At 41.9% G+C, this 27,827-nt stretch overlaps 2 protein-coding genes across 3 annotated transcripts in view; one reads left to right on the top strand and one right to left on the bottom strand.

Annotated features, from left to right (window-relative positions):
- Positions 1–21,222, top strand: part of MYO1E (myosin IE) — a 97,928-nt gene extending 76,706 nt beyond the window's left edge. Inside the window, exons 23-28 of one of the 2 annotated variants that reach the window (XM_072869597.1) lie at positions 4,578–4,724; positions 6,419–6,576; positions 8,696–8,788; positions 11,742–11,946; positions 18,592–18,761; positions 19,297–21,222. In XM_072869597.1, the coding sequence (XP_072725698.1) occupies positions 4,578–4,724; positions 6,419–6,576; positions 8,696–8,788; positions 11,742–11,946; positions 18,592–18,761; positions 19,297–19,373 (850 nt within the window). In that variant the 3' untranslated portion in view covers positions 19,374–21,222. The remainder of the gene's footprint in view (positions 1–4,577; positions 4,725–6,418; positions 6,577–8,695; positions 8,789–11,741; positions 11,947–18,591; positions 18,762–19,296) is intronic. The other variant, XM_072869598.1, reaches the window with a different exon arrangement.
- Positions 21,223–21,923: 701 nt separating this feature from the next.
- On the bottom strand, positions 21,924–27,089 carry CCNB2 (cyclin B2). Its single transcript, XM_072871142.1, has 9 exons — positions 26,948–27,089; positions 25,852–25,980; positions 25,646–25,771; positions 25,068–25,238; positions 24,835–24,993; positions 24,268–24,504; positions 23,250–23,390; positions 22,535–22,645; positions 21,924–22,212 (listed from the first exon to the last, which is right to left on the bottom strand). Exons 1-9 carry the CDS (start codon positions 26,969–26,971, stop codon positions 22,111–22,113), a joined length of 1,200 nt encoding a protein of 399 aa, XP_072727243.1. The 5' UTR covers positions 26,972–27,089; the 3' UTR covers positions 21,924–22,110.
- Between the last annotated feature and the right edge of the window lie 738 nt (positions 27,090–27,827).

Here is a 27,827-nt window from a genome sequence, read left to right as displayed (position 1 = left end):
ATGAAGGCTGAATTCTTGCCTATATAATTTCATTCCTTTGAAGATGAGTGAACAAAGTCTCTGGATACCTCTGCATTTGTTATTGCAGTTTGTTAGAGCTGGTAGCTGAGTGTAATTTAATACAAAAGAATACCAATCCAGGGCAACAGGTGTACTTTAAATATTGAAATAAATTACTATTTTAAGAGAATACAAGTCTACACTTGAGTACTGTGTATTGATAGCTACTGCAAAGATTTTTTAGTATATGCTTATAAAATGTTCCCATTAGCATAGCCAGAAATCTTCTCACAGACATTATCCAGCACTTAAAACAAGCAGATTTCACATTTGTGCAGAATTCTTCACAGCCATTTCAAGTTTAGGGAAGGGTCTGCAAGATGTGTCTGCTCCCAGTACCATTTTCAAAACCTGCGGTTTATTTATCATACATCTTTTATAACTAAAGTTGCAACAAAATAACTGTAGTAGATCTAGGTTAAAGGTGAGAGTGGAACCTGTCTTTAGTGCTCCAAGTTTGGACTGTGTGCTGTGCAACTCTTGAACAGATTGCAGCCAGACGCTTGAATTGGGCCTGTAGCATTCCAAAGGCATAGTCACATTGAGTCAGCTAAAAGGATGGCTGCCTGCCAAGTTAGCAAAAGCTGTTACACTCCTCTCACATGTAAATAAGAGTTGCACAGAACCTTCGGAAGCAAAACCAAACGTGCTTAGTTCAGAGGAAATAGTATGTTACACTATGTCTAATAATGGTTTGAACTTAGATTATTGATTTTATTTTGTTGTAAAAAACATTGGGTTTTGTATATGCTAAAAGTAGATACAGAATTACAAGCTATCAAACTGTCCAAGTATTCCTCCAAAATCAAACCCTAAAAAACCTATGGGGGCAAGAGGGCCTGAGTTCAAAATGGGTCTTAATCAAGGGATCTCTTAACTCTGTATTGAAGCAGCTTAGTAGTAATACAACGCTTTGGCTGCAGAAGTTACTGCTTCTCTCGAATCTGAGGTAATCTTGTCTTAGTGACAGGAGTTAGCACTTGTAATATTTAACAGTCTTCAATTAGTAAAACTAGAGTGAAACCTTTATTTAGTACATGTATTGCTAACTATGTATTGGGAGGAGGGGGACGGGGACAGGGACACGACGGATGACACCCAACAAAAACCACCAAAACAGTTTTTCAGACATCAGGCTCAAAGCAAAAATTGTATTAGCTCTAACTTGCATTCTCTCATGTGTTTTCAAAACTCCAGTTTGTTGTCCCTATAGTTTAAATTTTCTACACCTCTAAGATAATTGATTGCTGACCGGTTTTGAAGTGATTTTTAAATTTCTGCACTGGAAAAAAATAATTGTAATAACATTCTTCATGATCTTATCCAGAATGGATTTAGCTCTATTCTGTATTGCAGCCTCAAAGTTTCATAAGTTTCAATTGTTATTTGTTATATTTTTCATGCAATATTAAACTTTAACTAAATCAATATAAAATTAAATATTTTTTAAATGGAAGGGGGAGAGAGACTAACTGTATTCTTGCATTGCTATCTAAACAATATCTTTCAAGAAGCTCATGCGCAATATATTGATGTAAGCTTGTATCAATACACTTATACACAATAAAGGCAGAATAATCAGCACTATTGACATGTATTAACAGCAATTAACACTACATAACAATTTAAATTACTACAGGAGTTGCAATTTAAAGTGCACATGCCCAACTTGGAATTTGTTCAGGGTACTGAAAATGACAACCCATACTCTCATGGAAATGTTCTTGCATTTTTAGTAACAATAAATAACTGAGCTTTATAATTCATCTGATAAGGAGTGACACAGGACATCCTAACAGTATTGTGAAGTCAGACTCTTTGCCAAATCAGCAAAAATAGGACCACTGACTGGAATATTTACTGTAGGTCTTGGGCTTTTCTTACTTGTCTCATTCAGAACCTTGCTGAGGCTCTAGATTTGCGTGATGATAAGGAAGGAGGTCATGCTCTTACTCTATTTTTATAGATTTCTTATTGCTATTTTGAATACTAATTAGGTGAGTTTGTAATTTAATACACCCTTTTCCAAACTATGGGAAAGACTTCAGAATTTGAAAGGAGATTATGGAGCCCACAGGCGGTAGGTCGATTTTTAGAAAAACAGGCAGTGATACAACTCATCCTTGACCTAATGTCACAAGTGGGTTAGAATTGTATTTTCATACCTGACAGTCAAGAGCACCTCTAGCAGCACTATCAAGCTATTTTTAATTCTGCATAAAAAGGTACTCACAGTCTGTAGAGGGAGTTGTAGTCTTCAGTAACCAGATGAAAAGCAAGGGTCAGAAAGCTAGGCCTGCTCCCCCCTTTCAGATTTATAGAGTCAGCAATCAGGCAAACCAGCTGGGAGAGGAAAAGGGAGGAGCATGCTCAAAGTGGAAAGCTATTGATTGCTAGGTAATTAGGATGAGAAAACAGTGATGAGAGCAAATAGACCTAATTTTGTCTCTGATAGAAGGTGGAGGCTTTTTCTTTCTGAGCTGAATGTTATTGGAGTTCCTTATGTGCTATAATTAATTTAATTTACTTTTGGAGTTACTCTGAAATGTTGAGACAATACATACATAGATTTAGGTGAGATATCAGCACCTTCTTTGTGTGATTGCTATCCAAACCATTGAAAGAAGCTGTTTCTTAGTGATAGGTATGTAACTTTGGCTTGCCCTTGACCTGGCTGCCAAAGTCCAGGCAGGAAAACCTGCCTGGTTTTCCACAGCCTTAACTACTGCAATGCAGACATTCACACTTCTGAGTTACGTATACTGTTTTTTAGAAAACATGGTGAAAACTCTTAATGAATGTTAATTCTAAATCCAACAGGTTTTGAAAGGTCCATTTCTCCAGAGAAATGCAAACTGAGAGTGCCTTTTTCACTTAGGAGGTGATATCTAATGTATTGAAGTAAATTGCTATTATAAAATAGTATTTTCTGATACTAGTAATAGCAGCAGAAGATTGACCAACAACATTGACAAAAGAGCAGAGAAGCTTTGGCTTCAGACTCCATGCAGCGGACTAAACAACCATGAAAGGAGCCACACATTTTCTGCCAGGAATACTTAACAATATCTAACTAATGCTCCTTTCTTCCTTAGTTGTACTCTATTTTGTGAAATACCACGCTGGTGATGTGATAGTTGTTTTGTGATAAGGTTAAGCAATTCTCAGTTCTGCACAGCTGTCAAAAGTCCTGTGCTGTCTCTTCTCCCAGCCACACATTTTCCTACACTTGCTAGCACTCAGGTGGCTGCATGGGGATATGGATGAGACATTGAAAAGTAAGGAAAGCAGAAAATTAACCTACCAGGAAAGGGCAGGGGATGGATTCTAGCACGAGAGAAGGAACAGAAATGTGCATGAATAAGAAGGGTGAGGGGCAAAGGGAAGGCTGCCCCTTCTGACAGCACAACAACTTTAACTTGATTTAAACTGGTTATGAAATCACATATGAAACTAGAGGTTTCTAGTGACTTCTAATCCAATGCAAATGGGGGTGGCTGCCCAAGGGGCAGTCCCCTCCCTCTGTCATTATGCTCCCACCATTTTCTTGTCTGATCTAACATTGCGCTCCCATGCAGTGACCTGGTTCTGTAAGCTCATCCAGTGGGATGCTAACTAGCTTCAAAATACAATTAGTTTACTGTGGGATCAGTAAATTGAACCAGAGCATCCTATGGTTGCTTATTTGCTGTTCAAGTCAGGAAGTAAGAGGGGACCCATGGCCTCCATTTTCAGGTCTTGCAGTTTTATTTGGAAAGCTTTGTTTATACCTCTTTGTAGAGAGGATGCAGAAGCAGACAGACACCAATGTAGTTATAGCTAGGAAGTATGCCAACATGCTGTTAAAAGGAAGAACAATACACAGATAAACAAATTACAAGCATGCTGGAACAATAGTTATCCTGGCTAGAATGCAACAGAACTGTTTTTACTGTGGGCACTCTGGAAGGGCAGAAATCAGCCTTGCAAATTACTGATGTGGATATAATTTTCTGTGAAGTGGTTTGCAGCATCTTCAGTGGGTGTAAATAGGAGTTGATCCAAAGCTGGCAATGGAACCCAGCATGCCTGGTTTGTATACTGTGCTAAACCAGTCCAAGCCAAAGCCAATGGAAAGTAGAAAGCTTTCATTCCGAATTTGCTTGCTTTGGGTTTCAGTCTTACTTTAGTAACTTTCAAGTTTCCAATTCACCTCTACTCACAAGTTTTGCCATTATTGAAGAGGTGGACTTTAATTGTAACTTTAATAGCACATGTTCTCTTGATAACAGTAATTACTGTAAAACGATTAAATAGCATTCCTGTCTCTCAAAAAGGATTGCTTCAGATATTCCATTATCACCTCCTGAAAAAAACCCAAACCTGTTCTCAGAAAGCAAGACTATAATTAACGCTGCTTGGACTTTCTTATGTTTTTAAAAACTAACCATGAATACTCTGCAAATGTCATTATAAGGCTGGCTGTATTTGCTGATGAAATTTTAATCTGAATGGTATATGCTCTGATTTCTTTTCAGCACAATGCAGGATGACATTTTCATTCTACATGAACAGGAATATGATAGTTTGCTCGAATCGGTCTTCAAAACGGAGTTTTTAAGCCTCTTATCAAAACGATACGAAGAGAAAACACAAAGAAAACTACCTCTGAAATTTAGCAATACGTGAGTTATGGTTTTTTCAGTGGGCTTTTAAGAATAAGTAGTCTTTGTTCTTGCTGCCAAGGCAAATGAGCGAGTGCTAGATGTTGAGCTCCTGACACGATGCTTCGTTTTAAAATAGTAAGAGGCAGCACAGTGTAAAAATCTATATGTGCAAGGAGACCAGACTTTCTGATTAGCTTGTCAGAGTAATAGGTTAGGATTGTACTGGGCCATCTGCCGCTTTCCACTGTCTGCGTGCATAGAAGAGTTGCCTTCATTCTACTGAACATGGCGTCAGGCTCAAGGGTCTGCAGCTTTGTGCTACAGAGCAGCTCTGTACCAGCAGAGCTGTGGCCCCACAGCAAGGGCCAGGCCAGTCACTGCACAAGTGATGTGCAACCATAGTGCAAGCTCTCCATCGCTGTGGTGGCTGCTGTTTCCTGTCATGAGAAGGGAGCATCCTCTTCCAACTCCTTAACCTTGACCTAGGAGTGGAAACATCATGATGAAGAGTTTGAAAGACAATTCTGGAGACATAATGTAAGAGTCTGAAATTCTGAAGTTGTGGGGACAGCAGGGTGAGAGGATAATTCTAAGGCAGCCTCATTAAGTAAATTATATTGGGAACATTTTTTAGAAACAAGCCTGAAAAGCTACAGAATGTTTGATGTGCATTTTAGCTGTATAAGGACATGCTGGAAACTATCCCAACAAACATGTGCTTTTGTTAATACTCCTACCCATTAAGCAGATTAGCAACAGCAGGCCTTGGATTTGTATGTTTATTTTATTTCCTTTGAAAAAGTGGAAGAATTATAAAAGGTAACAGGAGATTATTATTTTAGTTTGGAAAGGGTGTAGGAGGACAATTGAAGTGTGGAACATTCACGTAGTGTATACTCCTATACACTGGGAATCCAAAGACAGTACCAGGAGTAAATTTTTTGTTCATGTAAGATGTAATGTATTGTACTTCTGGGGTCTTGCCCAAAACCAAACCATAACTTCCTTAGCTCATATCTGATTACAGTTCAGAGCAGATGGATAGTGTGGAAATGCTGTGAAAGAATATGTGTGTGTGCATGCGTGTGGAAAAAAAATTAAATTGGAAAGATTGATGTATGCAAAATGCTTACTCCCAGAACATGCACAAGGCCCACTCCTAAAGCATATATTGGCATATACATGCCAATGTATATACATACATATACATCTAATGTGTGTGTATATATATGTATGTAATGTGTATATGTACACATTAGATGTATATGTATGTATATACAGAAGCATGCTTAGGAACGGAGAATGGTATATACAGAAGAATGCTTAGGAATGGAGTGCTCCAGCTTGCTCCAGTAGAGTCTGCTGCAGAGGCAGTGACGTTTGATGGCAGACACATCTCTTACTCAGACCTTTGCATATTTTTCCTCAAAGCTCACTGTACTCTCCATCGTCTCTAGGGCATCTTAAACTTCCTTTGAGTAGCTCTACCAGGAAAGTTAAAACATCAATTAAGAAGAACATTTAAAAAAGCATGAAAAAGATATTTAATTAGGTGTTCTATGTCAGCTAAGTCACTCAGGGAATACAGATTCTCAGTCTAAGCTTTTTATTTTTATACTTCTAAGTTATCTGCTGCCAAATGATATTGTCCTGATTTGACATAGAAATGCTCTCTGGTTTTTTTCATTCACGTGTTCATGTGCTTATATTAGACTTGAAGTGAAGCTGAAAAAGGAGAGTTGGGGGCCCTGGAGCAGTGGTGGCTCTCGACAAGTGCAATTTATGCAAGGCCAAGGAGATATAGCCATTCTCAAGCCAAGTAATAAAGTGCTGCAGATCAGCATCGGACCAGGGCTACCAAAGAATTCCCGTAAGTATGAATTTCCTTTAGAAATTAGTGAATGGTTTAGAAATTTTTAGAGAATGGTTGACTTTCTCTCCTTGCTTGCCTCTAGCCTCAGCATGTTCTTTAATATGTCTCTGTGACACTTAAAAGAACCACCAAGTTATAGATCCTAATGATACAGCAGAATTCCCTGCTGCTCTACAGTCATGCTGGAATTGTGTTACTTTTGCTATATACCAACTGTTTCTGAAATGTCTGAAATTCTTTGCCCTGTGGCAAAAGAAATGAGGGCATTTAATCATGTGACATAGTACAAGTGGCACAATTAGCCAAGCATTTTGGGGAAGAGTCTTTCACTATGCTGTGAGCTCCTGCAGTTCCTACAGTCTTGCTGATGAAGAAAGGTCTGCATCAGGACAGGTTGTGATATGAGAAAAGGTAGCCTCTGTACGTCACCAAAGACTGAGTTGCAAATATACCAGCCTCTCAGGTTTCATGTCCTACCTTTTTCTCATACTAATTGCTGATCAGAAACAGTATAGTCAAAAAGTACTGCTGTGATATCTATCCATGGTTTATAAACAAGTTCATAAAGCTAACGGTCTTTTGGGCCTTGTTTACTGTAGCCTTGAGACAGCTTTACTTTATATCCTGTGGCTGAACTGGATCACAAAAGGGAGATATGCCTAATTCATCCTTGTTGCACCTTATGGAGCAGATCATCCTGAGTGCCATCACACGGCATGTAGAGAATAACCAAGAGATCAAGCCCAGCCAGCATGGGTTTAGGAAAGGCAGGTCCTGCTTGACCAGCCTGATCTCCTTCTACGACAAGGTGACCCGCCTAGTGGATGAGGGAAAGGCTGTGGATGTTGTCTATCTAGACTTCAGTAAAGCCTTTGACACCGTTTCCCACAGCATTCTCCTGGAGAAACTGGCTGCTCATGGCTTGGATGGGTGTACTCTTCGCTGGGTAAAGAACTGGCTGGCTGGCCGGGCCCAGAGAGTGGTGGTGAATGGAGTTTACTCCAGTTGGTGGCCGGTCACAAGCGGTGTCCCCCGGGGCTCTGTGTTGGGGCCAGTCCTGTTTAATATCTTTATCAATGATCTGGATGAAGGGATCGAGTGCACCCTCAGTAAGTTTGCAGATGACACCAAGTTGTGTGGGAGTGTTGATCTGCTTGAGGGGAGGAAGGCTCTACAGAGGGACCTGGACAGGCTGGATCGATGGGCCAAGGTCAATTGTATGAGGTTCAACAAGGCTAAGTGCAAGGTCCTGCCCTTGGGCCACAGCAACCCCATGCAACGCTACAGGCTTGGGGAAGACTGGCTGGAAAGCTGCCCGGCAGAGAAGGACCTGGGGGTGTTGGTTGACAGCTGGCAGAATATGAGCCAGCAGTGTGCCCAGGTGGCCAAGAAAGCCAATGGCATCCTGGCTTGTATCAGAAATAGCGTGGCCAGCAGGACTAGGGAAGTGATCGTGCCCCTGTACTCAGCACTGGTGAGGCCGCACCTCGAATACTGTGTTCAGTTTTGGGCCCCCCACTACAAGAGAGACATTGAGGTGCTGGAGCGTGTCCAGAGAAGGGCAACGAAGCTGGGGAAGGGTCTAGAGCAGAAGTCTTATGAGGAGTGGCTGAGGGAATCTACAACTATCTGAAAGGAGGTTGTAGAGAGGTGGGGGTCGGTCTCTTCTCCCAGGTAACAAGTGATAGGACGAGAGGAAACGGCCTCAAGTTGCACCAGGGGAGGTTTAGACTGGATATTAGGAAATTTTACTTCCCTGAAAGAGTTATCAAGCATTGGAACAGGCTGCCCAGGGAAGTGGTTGCGTCGCCATCCCTGGAGGTATTTAAAAGCCGTTTGGATGAGGTGCTTAGGGACATGGTGTAGTGGTGGTCTTGGTAGTGTTAGGTTAACGGTTGGACTTGATGATCTTAAAGGTCTTTTCCAACCTACACGATTCTGTGACGCTGTGATTCTGTAAAGCTTTAGCACAACCTGGCCAACACTGTAGGAGTCAGATTCATTATTCCTGTAGATCAGCTCTTTCTGATCACAGAGTAGGGGTCTGGCAGCCAGAAGGACTTACCTAATTAATGTAATTGTGAAAGGGTAACAAAATATTGCTGGTTTCTTTTAGGTCCTACTAGACGGAACCTTACCCAAAGTGGAGGGTATTCCAACAGGTCTCAAAGTCAGACTTATCCTATGAGAGCCGCACCACCTCCTCCTGGTAAGTTCTCTTAGCCTTGGGCAAAAACAAAATTCCAAATTCAGGCTTTCACTTTACTCTTGTCATCTGGTAATTTTTACCCATTAAAAAATCATAGTTAAGGTTTAAAATCCTCTTTAAAAGATCCTGTCTGGAAAACATACATTATAGGCATTTTATGATGTGTATTATTGGAGTCTGCAGACAATCAAACTTGTATTCCACCAGAGATATCCTGGTTGTCGTGGAGTCTGGCGTGTTCAGTATAAGACACTGAATCTAAAACCAACTCCGTAGTCTTCTCCACTTTCCTTTCTAGAGTAAAAGCTATACACTTACTGAGCCATAGACAATGCTTTGCAATGAAACTGCTTTCAGTGCCAATAAACAAGAGAATGCAATTTATGGCTCATTGTCCTATCCTGTTACGTAACAACTTTTGTGTATCCTGAATGCTGAGACATATCAGCTGTGCCAGTAAGCAGCATGGCTTTTTCTGCATGGGATTGATATCATTAGGGTGTTTCACTTCTGCCCTTGAGAGATATGATTAATTTAGCCTGTGAACTCAGAGGGGAGAACAATATTCCATTGACCCAACATTTCCCAAGTGGTTTTTTTTTTTTTTACTTACGCTCCCAGATTTTATTTTATTTTTTTTAACAAAGGGGTCTCTTTCAGTCAGCTGCTGTTTATTGAGAAGCACAATGATAATGGTGTAAGTGGGGTGTGCACCCAGTCTTGGTCACCAAATTAACTAGGCAATTCCCAATCCTAGTAAAACCTCATAGCTGTATGAGTCAAACTAAGACTGCATGACAAGAATTGCTTGTAGTAAAGTGGGAAGTTAATGTAGTTAGAGGAGTTAACCTGTCTGCAAACACACATAGTAAATATTCATACAGGATGACTTAAAGCAAGGGAAGTCTGTTTTCGTATTTTCAAAAACTCTTTCAGCAGTTTTATAGCTACATGAAAAAGACAAAAACATTGGTTGAAGAAGCCTTGTGCCTGCAGACCAAGCCCAGACTTGCCTGGTGTAGATAAGGTAGTTTGGATGTAGATTTGCGCGCACGTCCAAGGCACCAGTGGATGGCCATACCTGTGGTATGGCCTTTTGTAATCATATATCCCCCCACAGTGCTTATGACAGCTCCTGAACAGACATGTCAACAGAGAGTCCTAATTAGAGAAGAGCCTGCCTCTGTGTGCAGCAAGACACTGGGCTAACTTTCGGCATGGGATTGATGTCATCAGGGTGTTTCACCTCTGCCCTAGAGAGAAAAAAATTAGTTTAGCCTTTGAACTCCAAGGAGGGAACAGTATTCTATTGACCTGCTGTTGCCCACGTCTTCAACTGTGGAGTTGAACTAGATGTTCATGGACCAGTGAGACCACACTGTAGTGTCTGGGCAGGATAAGTGTAACTACTGAAGTTAAATGCTGTGTTGACCCTTATGCATGAGGGTATCATGTTTAAAAGATGAGTTGAAGTCTTTCATATGGACCTCAAATCAATTACCTTAACATGTTGGGTTTTTGGGGGTTTTGTTTGTTTATTTGGGTTTTTTTTAATTCAAACTCTTTTGTAAAGTAACCAATTATAGCTGGAAAAATAAGATTGAAGACAGCTGTTACGAAAGAGTTCCAATTAGATTGTCCAGACTTTCAAGGAGTCTGAGGCAATTGCATGATTTGGGCACATTCCTCCTTGAAAGTCACAAACAATTCTCTCCATCCTGCTCTCACAGTGTGGGCAAGTAACACTGGGGACCATTGTCCTTGATCACTTGAAATGTATTCTGCTATTTTCACATCTGTTTTGAAATTAATGGTCCGGTAGCTGAACAGGCTGTTATGCATATGTTCAGGATAAAACAAACCTTTAGTTATATAACCATAATGTATGTGCCATACTAGCTTGGGCCCCAAAGTGAGTTTTATGTATGAGTTTATGACTACTTAAGCTCTGCTTGAGTAGTATCAGAAGATACTCCTGTATCAAGAGAGTATCAGAGGCAAAGACCAGCTGTTGAATGCAGTACAGTTTTTCCAAGTATCATGATTATGAATTCTCCTCTCTGCACAGCTATTCATTCTGCTAATTTTTAACAGGCATAATCACAAGGGAAAAAAGAGAGGATCACCCACAGCATTAACTGATCTGATTTTTAATATAAGCATAGCTCCCATTTTATTCAGTGGGGGGTTTAGGAATACAAAGTATGCAGAATTGAGCTTCTTAGGCCTTGATCCTGTAAGTACCTCAGGCACGCATGGGTTTGTTTTAAATTCAAGCAGAGGCATAATTATTTAAAGGCATTTACTTTTGTCACCACTTAGAAAACTCAAACTCTTTTTGAGCTATCAAAGTAGCAGCAAGGCTTTTTTTAAAAAAAAAAAAAAAACCCCAAACCAACAACAACAAAAAACCCAAACAAAACCAAAAACAAACAAAAAACGTGAAAAACTGCCTTGCTTGTTAAAATACAAAAATATTTATAGCAACTTAAAAAACAGTCTACCCAGTATTCAGGGAGTTGGATGGAGTTTGAACTTAAAAAGAAAAAGATACCCCCACCAATTCTAGCTAGCTTTAGATCAACCCTTATCTGGATAAAATTTTATACAGTGTTTTAATAGAGGTGTGGTGGTTACATGCTAGCCAACATTAATAAGGTTGAATTCAGCTGAGAGCTAATCCTCTTACTTGTTTGTAACATTCAAGGCACATGTCTCAAACTTGAGCACAAGTCCATGAAGATGTGAACCCAGAACAGATCACCAACAGACCTGAAACTGTGTATAAATTGCACTTTAAGATTTCAACATTATTTGGTTTCCAAGTTCCTTGATAGCTGAGTCTCGCTGGCAGTTGAATCTAACTGACAGCTGAGCCACCAACACAAGGAAACTGTTACCTTCATTGAGCTGTAGTTTGGACTGCATGTGTTCACACTTTATTTACTTCTAGGTCAGCAGCAAAATGGAGTAATAAATCCCCCACAGTTTGTACCACTTCCCCATGCCCCAGGAAATCAACGGGCCAATCAGAAAAACCTGTATACAAATATGACACGGCCAACTTTACCACGGCAACTTTCAGGAGGATCAGGCAAGATTTCACAGCAACCAGAAAGCTTGGATTTCCTGAAAGTACCTGACCAAGGAGCAGCCGGGTAAGATTTTACGTTAAAGCTGAGAAAAAAAGTGTCAATTTTTGTAAATAGCTTCACATACTCAAACTGTTCATGACTGATAAACTTATATCGTGTACATAGATGACTAGATTGTGCTATTGAGCTGTACTCAAAGACATCATCATCTTCCATAGGATTTCAAAACACATATTCCATCATAGGCCTTTAGGAATGAAGGTGAACCAGTTCTAGTTTAATATCTTAAAGTTGCATGGTACCTTCTACTTAAGGATATTAAGATACTTGGCAGAGTTTAACTAGGCCTTCTTTCCCTTCTGGTTTACAGATCATAAACAGTAGATGTGGTATTTTAGGGCAACTGTCATGCCCAGAAATGCTGGCTAATAGTCCTTTTGTTTCAGCTTTTGACTCCCAACTCATATACCAGACTTGTACTTCTTTTTAGGAGAAAGGCTTGGCCGCGTGACATTCAAGATTATTTCAGCATAATTTGGACTTCTAAGCTGCAGCCTTCCAGAATATGTTACAACGACAATCCTACAAGATTTGTGGGTGGGCGGGTCTTGTTGTAACTAGGTTATTTCCCAATAGCCAAGAGTCAAAAGCATCAAAACAATCACCAGAAGTAGTAGAAAGACGGAACCAAGAAATCAGGCTTAGTGGAGGGAAGCAGAACAAGTTGTTCTCAACTCTGAAACCAGCTGCTCCGGACCTTGACTGAAAATCCGGAAGCAGGCAAAACCCCTGATTTATGGAAATCATGAAGACAGAAGTCTTCTGTCAAATATTTATGGGAACTTAGTGCTCCAGAATGTTAAAGGCCTTACAAAACTTTAAGTTTTTCAATGACTGAACAGTTTGTACTTTAACTCAGCCCTTGTATTCCACTGTCTTGTAAAACATTAGTGGAGCTTTACTATAGTGGGAATTTGAGTGCCACTTAATTGTCAAAGACTGCTGCCTATTCAGCAATTCTAGCAAAAAAAAAAAAAATCTGGCTTTGAATAAGCAGTTTGTGTTTCTTCTTGCTGATAACTTCCTATTTATATGATTTAATTCTGATGAAACCAAGTCTCAGATTACTGTTTGTAACAGCTGGTTGTCCGAGGGCATATTAAATCAACAAGGAAAGCTACATTAGCAGATAGAATAAAAATTCACTGTGGTAAGGTATAATAACTTTGCATAGTAATGGTTAGTGCAGACACAATTCTAGAGGCCACAGCTCTTCAAGTAAACACAGATGATAAGTACCTCAATGTTAAGTAGGAAAGCCCTGTGTACGTTGACCAAGCCATCATTCTTGCATCTCTGTCCAAATAATATTGAGGGGAAAAACAAGAGGAAATTCGGACTTTTCCTGCTGAGAACCCTGTATTGGCAGGTTCTTAGCAAATTACGGTTCAATGTCCTCCTCAGCTTCCCTCCCTTCCAACAGATTGTTAGCTCCCTCTGTAGTGAGATAGCCTCTAGAGCCCAGCCTCCGACAGACAGCTGGCTGACAGCAGTTACATTTTTGTTGCACCAGTGCCCTGACTGACTCATTGCAGAGTCTGAGCCTTTGCTTACCACAACAGCTAGAGAGCACCATATATGCCCTGAAGGTGATGTAAAAGTTTGAAGTAAAACCAGAGACGCTGCTGTAATAAGAATTTTGCCAAAAGAAGTGCCCGAGTATTTAAAAATCTCCCATGATCCCATTCTAATATTGCATTCTTTCACCCTTATCATACATTGTCTGAAGTAATGCAGCAGTGACATGCCACATTCAAGGATTTTTGTTGTTGCTCACTAACACTTAAGCAGTCATGATATTTTTACTCTGAGCTGTCAGTTGTGACCCAAGCTCCCAGGCCCGACAGGAAATCATTTTGCCAAATACGGAAGAGCTTGCAGTTGGGGTAATCTGGGAGAAATCAAGATTAAGTCAAACTTTCACCAAGTTTCCACCTGATCTTCTGCAGCCCCTTAACATATTTGCCCTCAGCCCTGGAATATTTTGAGGGATTAGATGGAACAGCTCAGTCTCCTTCTCCAGTGATCCACATGAATGCGGGTTCTTAGAGGCAGCAAAAAATTATTTATTTTTAACCATATCAAGAGCAACATTTTGTACCAACAGACCCTTCTCAGCTGTCAGTAGACAAGCTCCTTAGCAGATGTTCTGCACTAATTTCTCCTGTTGGCCTAAGCATTCTCTTTTGTGTGTGATCCAACTGGTTACAGTACTGATTTAGCATATTACTTACAACGTTGCTTCTAGTGAGCAATAGACACCTCATAGAAAACAAATAAATAATAAATAAGCATACACAGTATTGATAGATAATATCAAAAGTAGTGCACAGGGTTGCTAAGTAGGGGTGTGCCAGTTCCTAATAACTTCCATGCCTTTAAGTGGTGAAATCTTCTCTTTGCATGTCAACTTACTCTGTTAAAGCTGTTTTGCTAATATTAGACTTCTACTTTGGCTTGAGACTATGGTTCATGTAACAACAAAAACCCATAAGCCATAGGATAAAGCCATTGTGATTTCTGTCAGACAACCGTGACTGACACATGCATTACTGTAAATGTAGCAGCCACCAAGTACATAATAAGATAGGAACTATCATGTTGGATTAAAAAGATGAGTTGCATCATACCACAGTTCCTAATGTGATGGGTACACACCAACAACCCCATCTGTTTCAGCCTTATGAATTTACAAGGATGATTAGCACATATTAAAGCTTCTATTACTTAGTTACTGTTTTAAATGGCAATTATGGTTGATGTAGTCCAAGGGAAGAAAAAAAACAACAAAAGACACTGTATTAGAATGACACCTTCACTGTCTGCCCCAGTTTTCACTGATAACTGTGTATGCTCAAGAGCAGTAGAAAAAACCCCCACAAACAGCCACAGCAGTAATTGCAACCAGAACAAGTAGGGAACAGGCATCCATTGCTCTCCTCTGGATGGGTTTTGTGGAAGTCAAGCTTCTTTATAGGAAGCCACAACTAAGACAAAAGAGCGCTTAGTAACATAGCTCGTGATTCTGAAGAAAGAGGTAGGGAGGGAAGAGGATGGTGGGGAGTGAGGGTTGTTTGTTTTGTTTTCTTCCTTTGGTTTTGTTGTGGTTTGGTTTTTTTCTTTCAAGGCAAGCCAGGGCTGCTGTGGGCAACATGCAGTAGCAATATGGATGCTACTGTGTAAGTAAGGGAACATCTACAAAGCACCTGGCAAAGTAATTTCTTAGACCTTAACATTACAATGTATGAGTTGCTGCCTGTCTAGTACACCCTGCAAGTTTATTGAATTGTGTTTCCTAAAATGTAAAATAGTATTTTGGTCAGAAATGGTGGAAAGTGCCTACTCTGAGGGGAGTAGAGTGCAGCCCAATGAGGATAACGTCAGGTGAGCATTGAAACAAGCAGGTAATAATTTGGTTTTACATCTGTATGACTTCAGAAAGCAGGGGGCTACTCCAGGAGTTGGAGTATTTTGACACAGCATAGTCAATGCTTTGTTAATGCTAATAACACCATATTCTGAGCACACAGTCAAAAGACCAATTGCCATAATATTAATACAACACCGTTATTGCCCCTACCAGTACTAACGGTTACGGAGGCACATTTCAGCAGTTGTTTCCAGGGCCACTTTATAGTGTCGTGTCCAAGCAGAAGCGAGTGGCGCAGCGCTGTCCGCAGTGTGGCCGTGCAAGCAGACCGGTTGCGAGCAGCAGCTGCGAAGACCGGTCGAGGACAACGGGGCAGAGCAGCCCCGCTCCCCCCGCTCCCCCCTGCTCCACAACGGGGCAGAGCAGCCCCGCTCCCCCCGCTCCCCCCGCGCCCTGGGTCTCCGCCGACCCCGCAGCGGCCCCGCGCATACGCGTGCGGCGCGCGCCCCCTGCTGGCAGCGCCGGGGCGCGGCCCCGAGCGGGCCCCGCCCGCCCCGAGAGCGGCCTGGCCGGCGCCGGGAGGCCGCAGGCCGCGGGCCCGGGGCGGCTCGGCGCGGCCGGGCCTCGCCGTTTGGTCCCGGCGCAGGGGCCGGGCTTGCAGCAGCGCTCGGGTCTGCCGGACCGAGCTCCCTCCAGCAGAAGGGCTGCAAAGGGGCCGTTTTCCTAATGCGGTACGTAGTCTTGGGGAGTGGCAGCGACCTCAAATCCGTGCCGTTGCATGGGAACTACGCAGATTCGTGCACACGGGTTTCTGCATGGAAACCTGCACGCAAGCGAGTCAGCTGAGCACCACAAGACACCGCCGAGGTCAGGCTTTATTTGCTTATGTCGTGCTTTAACTCCAGCCAGCAACTAAGCACCCCCTGAGGGGATAAGGGGGAGAAGCGGAAGAGCAAAAGTGAGAAAACTCATAGGCTGAGATAAAGACAGTTTAATAGGGAAAGCAAAAGCCACACATGCAGGCGAAGCAAAACAAGGAATTCCTTCACCCCTTCCCATGGGCAGGCAGGTGTTCAGCCGTCTCCAGGAAAGCAGGGCTCTGTCACGTGTAACCGTTACTTGGGAAGACAAATGCCGTAACTCTGAACGTCCCCCGTCCCCCGTCCCCCTTCCTTCTTCCCCAGCTTTATATACTGAGCATGATGTTATATGGTCTGGAATAGCCCTTTGGTCAGTTTGGGTCAGCTGTCCCAGCTGTGTCCCCTCCCAGCTTCTTGTGCACCTGGCAGAGCATGGGAAGCTGAGAAGTCCTTGATTTAGTATAAGCACTACTTCACAACAACTAAAACATCTCTGTGTTATCAACACTGTTTTCAGCACAAAGCCAAAACATAGCCCCATACTAGCCACTATAAAGAAAATTAACTCTATCCCAGCCAAAACCAGCACAGCTTAATACTAATGCCTCACCATCCAGTATCGCCAGCAAAACAAGTTGTGTTCCTTTTCATCACCTTACTTCTCAGTGCCTGAACTGTTACTGCCCTTGGCCAGCACAAGTATTAGGGACCCAACCAAACACTAATCTAGCCAAGTTAGTTAGCAGATCAGTCTTCAAATGGAGCAATGCCCAAAGCCAGTCCAGAACAGGGAGTCAGGCTTACAAAGGAGCGGAGGAGGCAGGCATGCCCGACAGCTGAAGGGTTCTGCCTGTTCTTCCTTCCAGTTCTTCCTGTTTAGTACCATTCCCAGCATTACTATCCTCAGGTTTCTCCAATGCATTCACCGCTGTGAAAAACAGACATCCTAGAGGCATTTTACAGCAGTAACAGAGTACTCATACAAAGGTGACATTTGCAAGGCTAGCTTCCTGAGCATTTTGAGCTCCTTTATTCATGTACTAAAAAGAAACACCATTACTATATTCAGCAGTGGGTTTCAGATAAGTTTTTCTTCTTTTTTCAAAAGGGAAAGCTCTAGTGTTCTCTGTACACAAGGAGTGAGCTAGAAGAGTTGTGAATTCAGTATTTCAAAACCACAGCCATTATAGATACAATTTTTAAGGGTTAGAATTAGGTTTATGTTTAGCAAAGCTGCTGAGAAGTATGTACCGGCATTATCACAGCTTTAATTTCTAGCTATCATTAACAATCTAATACAAGCCTCAGTTTAAAAACACCATGCTCTCACCAGCAAAACATCTAAGATATTCTTGTTCTGCTCTGGTTGTAGAAAAGCTGAACTGCTTTTCTAAGACTTGCTCTGAATTCTTTTATTTCCATACCTAGGTCTAGGTTTCACAACATACCCTATCCCAAAGAAAGGCAATACATGCTGAGCAACAGGAGAAAAATCCTCTCCCCCAGTAGATAAATGTAGAACTGAAGTGCTGTAACCTGTACACTTCAAAGCTCATTTTCTGATGCAGTTCACTACACAAACTTAGCACTAGACAGAGACGTCGTGACAAAAATTAAGTCTAGGACTTCATGTAAGTAACTACAAACCTTTTCTGCAAGAGCTGTGTAATGTTATACATGACACGATCACAGTTCAGTCTCCTCCACATCACTGCAACATTTTTAGTCATTCAGCTCATTTATTTATTATTTATTTTAAACTGACATATTGCATCTAATACCTGTTCTCTCTTCCAGCCTTTATTAGCTGATGAGCTGGCAAAATGCATTTCTTCCCTCTTTCCCCTTCCTAATCTTTGGAGTGGTCACAGCTGTGACAGAGTTTGTGCAGCATCTCCCCTGCTGCTTCAGTTGACTATAACAGAACAAGTCCATAGACGGCCCTGGAATCTGAGGCAACTTAAAAGAGATGCAGTCTCTCTCACAGCTTAGTCACAAGAATGGTAACGTAGCAAGCCTGTGAGCTAGAACTTTGTTTTTAATACTGGAAACTAAATCCCTGGTGAAGTTGGGGCACGGGGAGAGACAGACTAAGCTGTGTAAATGCCAAGATATGCATGAACTGCATGTGCACATTTGTTTACATTCCAGCCTGAGCACTAAAATGTCTTCTATGCATTTGAACTGCTGTTTGGAAGTACCTATTCATCCATTTCAGTAGGAGAGAAATGGCAAGCTTTGTCCCTTTCACAGGGAAGTCTTACATTGCTATTTTTTAATTGTTGTGACATTTAAGAGAATCCTTTTTCCCTTGTTCTGTGATATTCTTTAGAATCAATTCATTAGGACAGAGGGTTGATAAAGCTTGGGTTCAAGTCATAAGCTTTGAAGCACATTAACATTTTTTTCTCCCATTAGTGTTCGCAGGCAGACAACAAACCGACCCCCACCAGCTGGAGGAAGGCCTAAACCACAGCCAAAACCTAAGCCTCAGGTACCACAGTGCAGGGCACTGTATGCATATGATGCTCAGGACACAGATGAACTTAGCTTTAATGCCAACGATGTGATTGATATAATTAAAGAAGGTATGTAGAGATCACAGGTTTTGTTACTTAAGTACTAATCTTGAAGGTATACTGTCAAAAGTAGTTAAGACATAACTTTTTGAGCCACCCCACACTTGTCTTCCCTCATTAGGCTTGCAAATTTCTATGATCTCTCGGGGAGCAGAGAAGTCTCCACACCCACACCAGTCAAACCTGTTCACTTAAAAGCCTGTCAGGGACAGATCAATGACATATGCATTACTTGGTACTGCAGATCTGTAAATTTAGAAAGTAAGTCTGTCTCGGGCTCTGGCTGAAAATTAGCCTAAACCACAGCTATAGCAGAAGAACCAAAAAGTAATAAAGCAGTTCCAACTCTCTGGGTCTCCAAAGCAACCTCATAAGGCATAGTGATGTGGCCCAAAGATTAGCAAGGTCAGGTTCTCCAAATCATTTCTCCTCAGTCCTTCACAAGAAGGCTCTCACTGTGTGGAGTAGCTTTGCAAGGCTGCCTCAAAAAGTATACAAAAAGGTGTACAGAACCTCACTACTTACTTTGCTTTCTTTGTCATAGATCCTTCTGGCTGGTGGACAGGAAGACTACGAGGGAAACAAGGTCTGTTTCCCAACAATTATGTCACCAAGATATAAAAGACTGTCAGACAAAAACTAGCACAAAGTTACCAGTGGTTGAAGATGTTTTCCCTTGCCTTCAGGACACTGTTCTTCCAAGATCTGCCATTCTCAGCAGTACTTTCACCAGTAAATATGAGCAGGAAGAAAATTCCCCACAGCACAGACTTTGAAGCATACAGCAATGGACGTACTGACCAATTATTTATTATATTTAAAACCTGGTTTTAACACCTAGTAAGCAAAGAATGCTCAAACCTACCATCTTCCTGAAACAGAAGGGTGCTTTGCAGTCTGGGACCAGGGACTTTGAAAGAGGCGTAGTAAATAAGTGCCTTCAGCTGAGTATCAGTAACCTTTTTAATTATCTACTGAAGATAATGTTAAATGCACATTTCCTCTAATGCAGATCACTCTGGGGAACATGTTAAGTATGCTGCTACGTGTCAAAAAGATTTAGGCTCATTTGGGATATTACCATCTAAAAACCTACTGTGATGGTATATTTAATTCTGTACAGAGTTGTAATGGAACTGGTTTGTGTTTGCTGATGTGTTTAGGGACTCCAACAGGCACTGTAAGAAGTTAAACCAGAAAACCACATAGTACTGTATGCTAAACAATGTTGCTTTCTTCAAGATTTATATTATAATATGGCTGGCCCATGTTGGATTTATGTTTAATGCTCTACCTGTTATAAGAAGTGTCTTTATGCAGAGCTGTACATTTATAGAAACAGATCATATACTGTATATAAAAACTGAATACGATAGAAACATGTATGAATGTATAATGTAGTATTCCACTGTTCTTACTCATGAAGTAGTTCTACTAGAATTTTTATGCCAGGTACTTGCAGGTATGCACTACTTCTTTTAAATGGCAAAAGCAAAAGTGTTATTGCTTAAGTCTGCCTCCCACACCAGAGTGGCTGTTGCTTGCCATACTGTTATCAGCATTCATGCTTTGCCTTCTGAACTTCCATAAAATAAAACACAAGAAGCAGTTAGCTGAACAGGTCTGTTCTCTGTGCAGTTTGTTTTCAGTTACATACACAAATAGCTCCCTTCACAACATCTGTTGGATTTTACTGCACTGATTTCTGAAGAAAAAATCCCCTCCCTTTGCTCCAAGCCAAACCACTTTCACCATGCACAGCTGAAGTGCTGTGCATTACATTTTTTTCTTATTAAGAGCAGTTAAAAAAACCTGCATATGCTGATATGAAGAAGTTGCATAAGCTTTAAGATACAGCTGAAATTCTTGAATCCCCTCCCTCCTAAACCATTGCCTAAGCCCAATTTAGGCACACTTTGAACTCCATCTGCATTAAGAGATGACTGACTGTAGAAGCTGTTTCTGGAAGCTAGAAACTAGAGCCTCAGTCCAGGGGGAATCACATACACACAAGGGATCAAGCATGCTTTTCAAAAGACTATTTGCATTAAGTGCTAGGCTTGCTTATCCTACAGGAGAGAAAAGTCTCCTGCTTGAGAAGATAAAACTCGGTAGCTTCAACATCCTTCCCCCAGGGAGCACTGAGGTCTAGGCCATTTTTTTGTAATTAATAGTGGGTTCTTGCCTCCTGCATCAGGGCCAGCACACTCATGAAGAGGAGACACTGGGAGAAGGGAGGTAACGAGTTCAGTGTAACTTAGAGGAATACCCAAGTGTCTGTAACTTAACATTACTTATATAGGACTAAGATAACAAATAGGCATAAATGAGGTATTGAGGCAGAAGTTACATTACTGACATGCTTGTATTCCTTGAGCATACAGATACTGATGTTTGTGTATTAGAAAAAAAGGAAAGTAAAATGTTAAGTGATAAGGAAGAATCTACTTATGGTGGGTTTGACTGTATTCTCTCAGATATAGAGGTTTATTGGAGGAGAAAGGGGAGGGGAAAAAAAAAAAAAAAGAGGTGGGGGTGGGTGAGTGAACAGGCAGTGAAGAGCTAGGGGTGTTTTTGTCCAAGAAGGGGAGCAGGTTTTAAGAGCTGAGCTGGTTCAAAAGGTCTCATTGCTATAGTTCCATGCCTACAGTCCCTGCACATAGTAGTTATAGCATCACAGGAGACTTAAAATTTTCCTATCTTAGCTGCCCTTTGTTCAGGTACACAGAGAACGCATTGTTGTCTTATGTTCACCTAAACCCAAAGATTTACAAGGCTAATACCTGTTACAGCCAGCCTACTTCTTCCCCAAACTTGAATGCAACAAAGTACAAAAAAAAAATTAAATTCCTGTATACTTCTTTGGGACAAGACACTGAAATAAAGTACATATTTAGTACCCTTTAAGGTACACCAAGAAAAGATGAACTGTCTTGTCTGCCTGCTCTTTCTTACCTTAAGAGTGAAAACAAGAAGTTACTGAATGTAACCCACTATAAAGCCTGGAGATTCTCATTGGAAACAACCACTGAGAATAGTCGCCCACATGTAACTGCAAGTTGTTATCAATCACGTATTTAGTCAAATGTCCTGCTTGGACATTAGACTGCAGACGTGTCTAGGTAGTGCCTGAAAGATTCACAGTCACGGTACTTTTTTTTTTTTTTTTTTTAAAAGAGAGGAGCTTTATTTCTAGGTAGAGTTGTGTTACAAAGCAAGTTTAAAATTTCACCTTCTGAGTGAGTCTGAAATGTCTGTGGTAAGGCTGGAATGCTATGTACAAGGAGCAGTAGTTTTGCCTGAATAGGCAAATGAGGCCAAAGTGCATACATCATCAGGACTTGGCTGCCTAGGGTTATCATAAGAGCGATAAAGCCAGGTCCTTGATTATCTCGCTGTACAGTTGAGGGATTGTGCTGATCATCAGTAGTTTGTTACTTGCATACTTGTTCTTTACAGCCTGCAGAGGTAGAGAAACAGTGTTACAAAAGATTTACATATACAGTATTTAGGTTCAGGCAGATAATTTTGGGTCAGTTAGCCTGACTGCTTGGAAAACAAGCAAACAAACAAGGTTAGAAGTGGATCAGCTTGCAAAGTAGTAAGAGCACAGTTTGTCTGAAGTGGTTTGAGGTTAGTACTAATGCAACATCCTCTCACAGGCTTGTCAGAATAACATATGCTTTAAGATAACATACAGAACATTTACCTAAGGAGCCACAATATGCAGCAAAGGTATTTCTAAAACATTAAGAAGAAGATATTTAAGTAGTTATACTTACAATGAATTTTGTTAACTTCTCATTTACTTTGACGACATTCTTGGCCATATGCTTCATAGTCATCACAAGACCGTCTTCTGTATACCCAGTGTAGTACTGCTGCTTTGTACCCTGCAGCATAACAGTAAGAAATTTGAGGTTTATGAAGCGGGGATTGCTGCTCAAGGCACAATCACTTCAGGCAGCAAATGCCCTAAGCTTCATGCGCTAGCCTTGAGTGCTAGGAACTGTAGTACTGTCAGTTTAGGCGACAGATCCAGAATAACTTCTGGTGTGCAGCAGAAGCCTGGACACGTCAATGCCAAAAACCGCATTTCTACAGGGCGCAGAGGACAGAAGCAGCAACCCTTGCAAGAGTAACCACTAGTTGAATTACAATTTGCTATTCATGGTCCATTATTTCATTATACTTCATGTACTGTGAGAATTATGAAAATCTACCTTTATTTACAGTGTGGCCTTCTGTAACTCAATACTTTCTAGAGAAGAATCCTTTCATACCACGGTGTTCACATAGAAAAAGGTAGCAAAGTTTTTAGCGGTATATTCCTTTTTCTACCTGCAACTGTGCATCAGGCTGTCCAACTGTCATTTGATCCACCAGCATTATTACAGACCTAAACGCAATTTTCTGAAGTAGTTGTTTTAATGGTTCAATTCAATCAGCTGAAGGAAAAAAAAACCTCCTAACAACGAGTTTGGTTAAAAGACTTACCCATTTGTTATGTCCCAGAACCTTTTGGGACAAGCATAACGCAGCAGCTGCAATCTCTGAAGGTCGATGGTGAACCATATCATAGTCTGTCAGTGTCAGCTCCATTAGGTATTTCGCTAGTGTATGTTGCTTAGCATCGGCCTACCAGATTAAGAGCTTGTTAATTCACAAAGTTTCACTCCACCTTATCACAATAATTCAGGATTGTTTATTGTATTCATTAACTGACAAAACAAAAATAGTCAACAAAATCTTTATTAAGGTGTAGGGACCATACTGTCTTAACAGGCACTCATCTCAAAATCGAGACCAGAGTCCAAACTCACCTAGTCTAGCAGCCCTTTAGAATTTAGACACAAAGTCAAGTGAGGGATTTTAACAGAAAACTGCAGTATCAGGCACTGCTGTGCCCAACTAGGGATACAAGTGCTCCCTCTGCAATACACTATGGGGGGGGGGGGGAAGTGTAAAATGGCTTAAGGAGATCCTTATTAAAGCAGCCAGCTAACTTCAAGAGTTACCTAGTGGTCTGTTGAGGTAACTGAAGCCCACTTCAAGTGTGGGCAGTTCACTTGAGTGAAACTACTGAGGTGGGAAAAAAGGGTCAGGTCAAAGAGAAAGCTTATCTTTAGATTCTTAAGTAATACCATATTTGCATCCAAAAATTATGAAGAACTGCCACACTGCTCCTCTTTTGCTAGGGAATACGCTGATCACCAGACAAAAGATTACTCTAAAAGCAAGGGTTCTGCTCTAGGTATGTTTACTTTACTCCAAGAGTAAAATTACTGCCACTAAGACTGAGCACAGGCCCCAGTAAACACAAACGTGAACCACCGCTGGCTGCCACAGTGATGTTGTCATGTTACTCCACATGGTGGAGTTTCATAGCTGAATATTTCTTGGTCCAGCATGTAAGCAGAAAGCAAGCACGATCACGTGATAAAAATGCCAGAAGCAATCCTGATAAGACTTTACACATACAGGAAAGTTCTAGATAATGAGGACAAGTACCCACCTCCCCAGCTTTTGATGCTCTTCTTAAGAAGTGAATTGGAAGAGGTCGGCCCAAATCAAAATTTAACTCCTTCAGAATCATAATCTCCATTTCTCTAACTTCATCACTGGTGTAGGCATTGTCAGTAATGTAAACGAAGTCTGATATATCAGGAGATAGTATCTCTTCGTATTTTGAAGCTAGAAACAGTGCTGTTACACCCACAAGCTGAAGCCTCCCACGAGGGACTAGATGACTCTGCAATGTAGGAATTTAAAAAGCAGACCCCACAATGTCAAACTCTAGATAAAAAAAATCTAATTTATCAGTTTAAAATACCAGTATGACAGTACTCATTCTTATAACATAAATGAGATTTTCCACTTTGAGTCAGAAGTGTCCCTATAATGACAGGCTCAAAGAGGACTGCAGCCTCAGAGTTAAGATGCTACATTATAGAGCTCTTGCACAAAGAGCAGATTTCATAGGTTCTTAGATTTATAAAGAAAGGATAAATCCTAAACTCCTTTAAAAGCATAGTCATTTAACAAGTCTCCTAATCAAAACATGAGTTCAAAAATATCTTACTTGTAAGAAGCGATCGATAACTGCAACAGACATATACAGCGTTTCCTGCAAAAGCTGGAATCTTGAGTGGACCTGGACAAGCCAGTCAACTAAAATTGCACGCATACGCCCATTGATCGTCTTCCCGTCAAGGTAATGCGGGCGGACCGATTGCTTCACCTGTTGGGAGAAAAAGCTGTGTGAGCAACAAGATTAACACTACGCTGCAAAAGCACAGACTCAGTATGTCATACCTCAAGCTCCCTCAGATACAGATAAATATCTTTTACGTAGTCACTACACAGCTGGGGATTCCCCCAGTCCTCAGCATCAATGTCTTCTACATTGTTCAGCAACACATCAGAGAAGGCTTGACACAAATCCTCCTCTTGCATAGATACATCCATAGGAACAGGAGACAGAACCTAAGGAACAGATAGATCAGAGTGCTTACATATCTACTGTTTAAGCTACAATGTTCCTTTATTTCCACATTTTTCCAGTTACTAAAACAATTTCTTAAGATAAAAGAAGTTGAAACTGACCTTACATTCTAGCGTGGCAAGCTTTCACCAAGATGCCGTACAGACAAAATCAGAAGACCTTCTAGTAATTGCCAGCTAAAGCAGAAACTTCATCCAGTACTTCAACAGCTAGTTCTGCCACTTTAATGTTAGCCTTTAAGCACAACGTGCATTAAATGAAAACCTCAGTACAGAGGCTTTGCTTTTTCAACAGGGAAATGAGATACATCTACAGATAAACTATTCTGAAGTTAGAGCTCTAAGTTACAAATCAAATTAAGAACCAGAACAGCATCATTACTTCCTACCTTTGGAACAACAGTTTCTTTGACTGCTCGATTCACAGCAGCTGGAGGTTTAGGCGGTACAATTACATTTGTCGTCTTACTAGGTCCTTTTGTAGGCTTTATGGATGCTTTGGAGCATTCTGTTTTCTGTAGTGAAAACAATTACTGTTAGTACAGAGCTAGCAATCCATCCTTTCCTTATAGATAGATTCCAAATGTTCCTTTACCTTAGCTATATGCGTTCCTCTTGTTGCAACTTTATTTCCTATTTCTTCCAAAGCACCCCTTTTGCCAGTAAGGTGAGTTTTGGCTTTACTTTTAAGTTCAGTCACAGCATTCTCCACCCCTCTAGTGACCTAAAACAATAAAATTGCAGCTTAGGAGTCAGAGACCAACTATTATTTAATTTTCAGATGCCTAACTCCACTATATACTTACCACCACTGTACCGGCGTACCTCTGTGCATGCTGTCCATTACTCAACCAGTTTTTATTTCCTACCCTTTCATACATGCTCAGAGGAACTCTCTGAAGCCGCGTTGCAAGATTAGAGCAATGCACCTTATCTCGTTCTTCCTCACTGACAACTTTTTAACGTTAGAGTGCTTACCCGCTACTTAGCTATTTACTGTATTTACACATTTTGTAACTATAGCAGTATTCCCATGAAGATGAACAAAGCAATTTTTTTGTTGCATACATACCACAGAAATAAAAGTTATGTTATTCATACAAAAATAAACATCTTTTGTTACACAAAGAAAGCACCATGTTTCAAGGGGTGCTCGTGGAGTTTAGTTTAAACCATTAGACAGTCACCGTGGAAAAGAGGTTCTTGTATTCTATCCCTGCACCTTCCTGTTAAGCAGCTTTGATTTTCCCCCTCTCCCACACACCCTCCCCACACTTTGAAGGGGAGGAGCAGGCGGCCAAGACCAGGTACAAGCTGAGGGCAGTGCCAGATGAAGCGCCCGTGCCCGTGTCCTCCAACCCCGGGGGACGAGAGCAGCGCGCACCCCCTCACCACCGCTCCCTCCAAGCTCAGCCCGGCTTCGCTCTCCTCCGCCCCGCAGCCCAGCCGCAGGCCCCGCTCCACTCCGGCCGCCGCCCGTAGCTGCAAAAGCACAGGCGGATCTCCCGGCCAGATACACCGCTGAGAGCCGCTCCCCCCTTACTGCAGGGCAGAGCCCTCTCCGGCCGGCTCGCACCGCGGCCCCAGCGTTTAGCTGCCTGAGGCGAAAGAGCGGCAGGGCCTGTGGGCGACTCGCCCCCTCGCCGCCGGACCGACTCCCGTCCCCCACCCGCAGTGCAGGCAGTACTCACAGCGGCGCGGCGCGGCGGAGCCATCGGGACGGAGACAAGGGGGTACAGCAGCCGCTCGCGCCTCTCCTCACAGAACAACTTCGCGCTCCAGCCACACCACCGACTACTGCCTCATGCCGCCGCGGCTCCCTTTAAAGCCCCTCCCGCTCTCCTATTGGGCAGCTTCGTACGATGCACGTGCTCGATTGGTCCACCTTCTCAGGCCACTCCCAAGCAGGAAACGGTTTGAACAACCTCCGGCAAGCCACGCCCTGTGAGGGGGGCGGCGCATGCGCCGACGGCAGAGGTGGGGGGGCGGTGCGGCTGTCTCACCTCATGTTTAGACGAACGCAAGGTCACAAAACAAGAGATTTTACCTTGAAAAGTATATACAGCTGCGCCGACTATCGCCAAAAACACTTGATGGCGAGAGTCTGGGTAGCTAAAAGCCGTGCTGCAACTGCCACTTATCCCAGGCGCTCTCGGCGGCTGAGAGGCGCGGGAAGCTTCTCATCGAGTTTATTGATGGCAGCCGGCTGGAAGCACAGCCGCCTTCAGGAGCTCCTGTACCCGCTGGACCAAACCTTAAATACTACAGAACCAGTCAGAGTACCTGCGGAGGTGGCTTACCTCATTCAAAAGCGCAACTCAGTACTCTGTAGTGTGGGAAACTAGTCCAAACAGATGCATGTTACAGCTTTTATTTTAAATTTCACTTATGCCTTTAGGAAGGCATGTCAGTCAGCTATTAACAAGCTAGTAACAGTCAGCTTAATAACTAGTCCTGAGATTCAGGAACTTCAACTCTTCAACTCTACTTCTCAAATTCAACTCTAGTTGCCTAAACTGACAGAAAAGTCTAATTACAACTATTCTGCAATCTCCCAAAATTGGCATTATA

Source organism: Ciconia boyciana, chromosome 8 (genome assembly GCF_034638445.1).
Source record: "Ciconia boyciana chromosome 8, ASM3463844v1, whole genome shotgun sequence".
Classification (NCBI taxonomy): domain Eukaryota; kingdom Metazoa; phylum Chordata; class Aves; order Ciconiiformes; family Ciconiidae; genus Ciconia; species Ciconia boyciana.
Note: the sequence above shows the minus strand (reverse complement) of the source record. Positions and strands in the feature narration are given on the sequence as shown.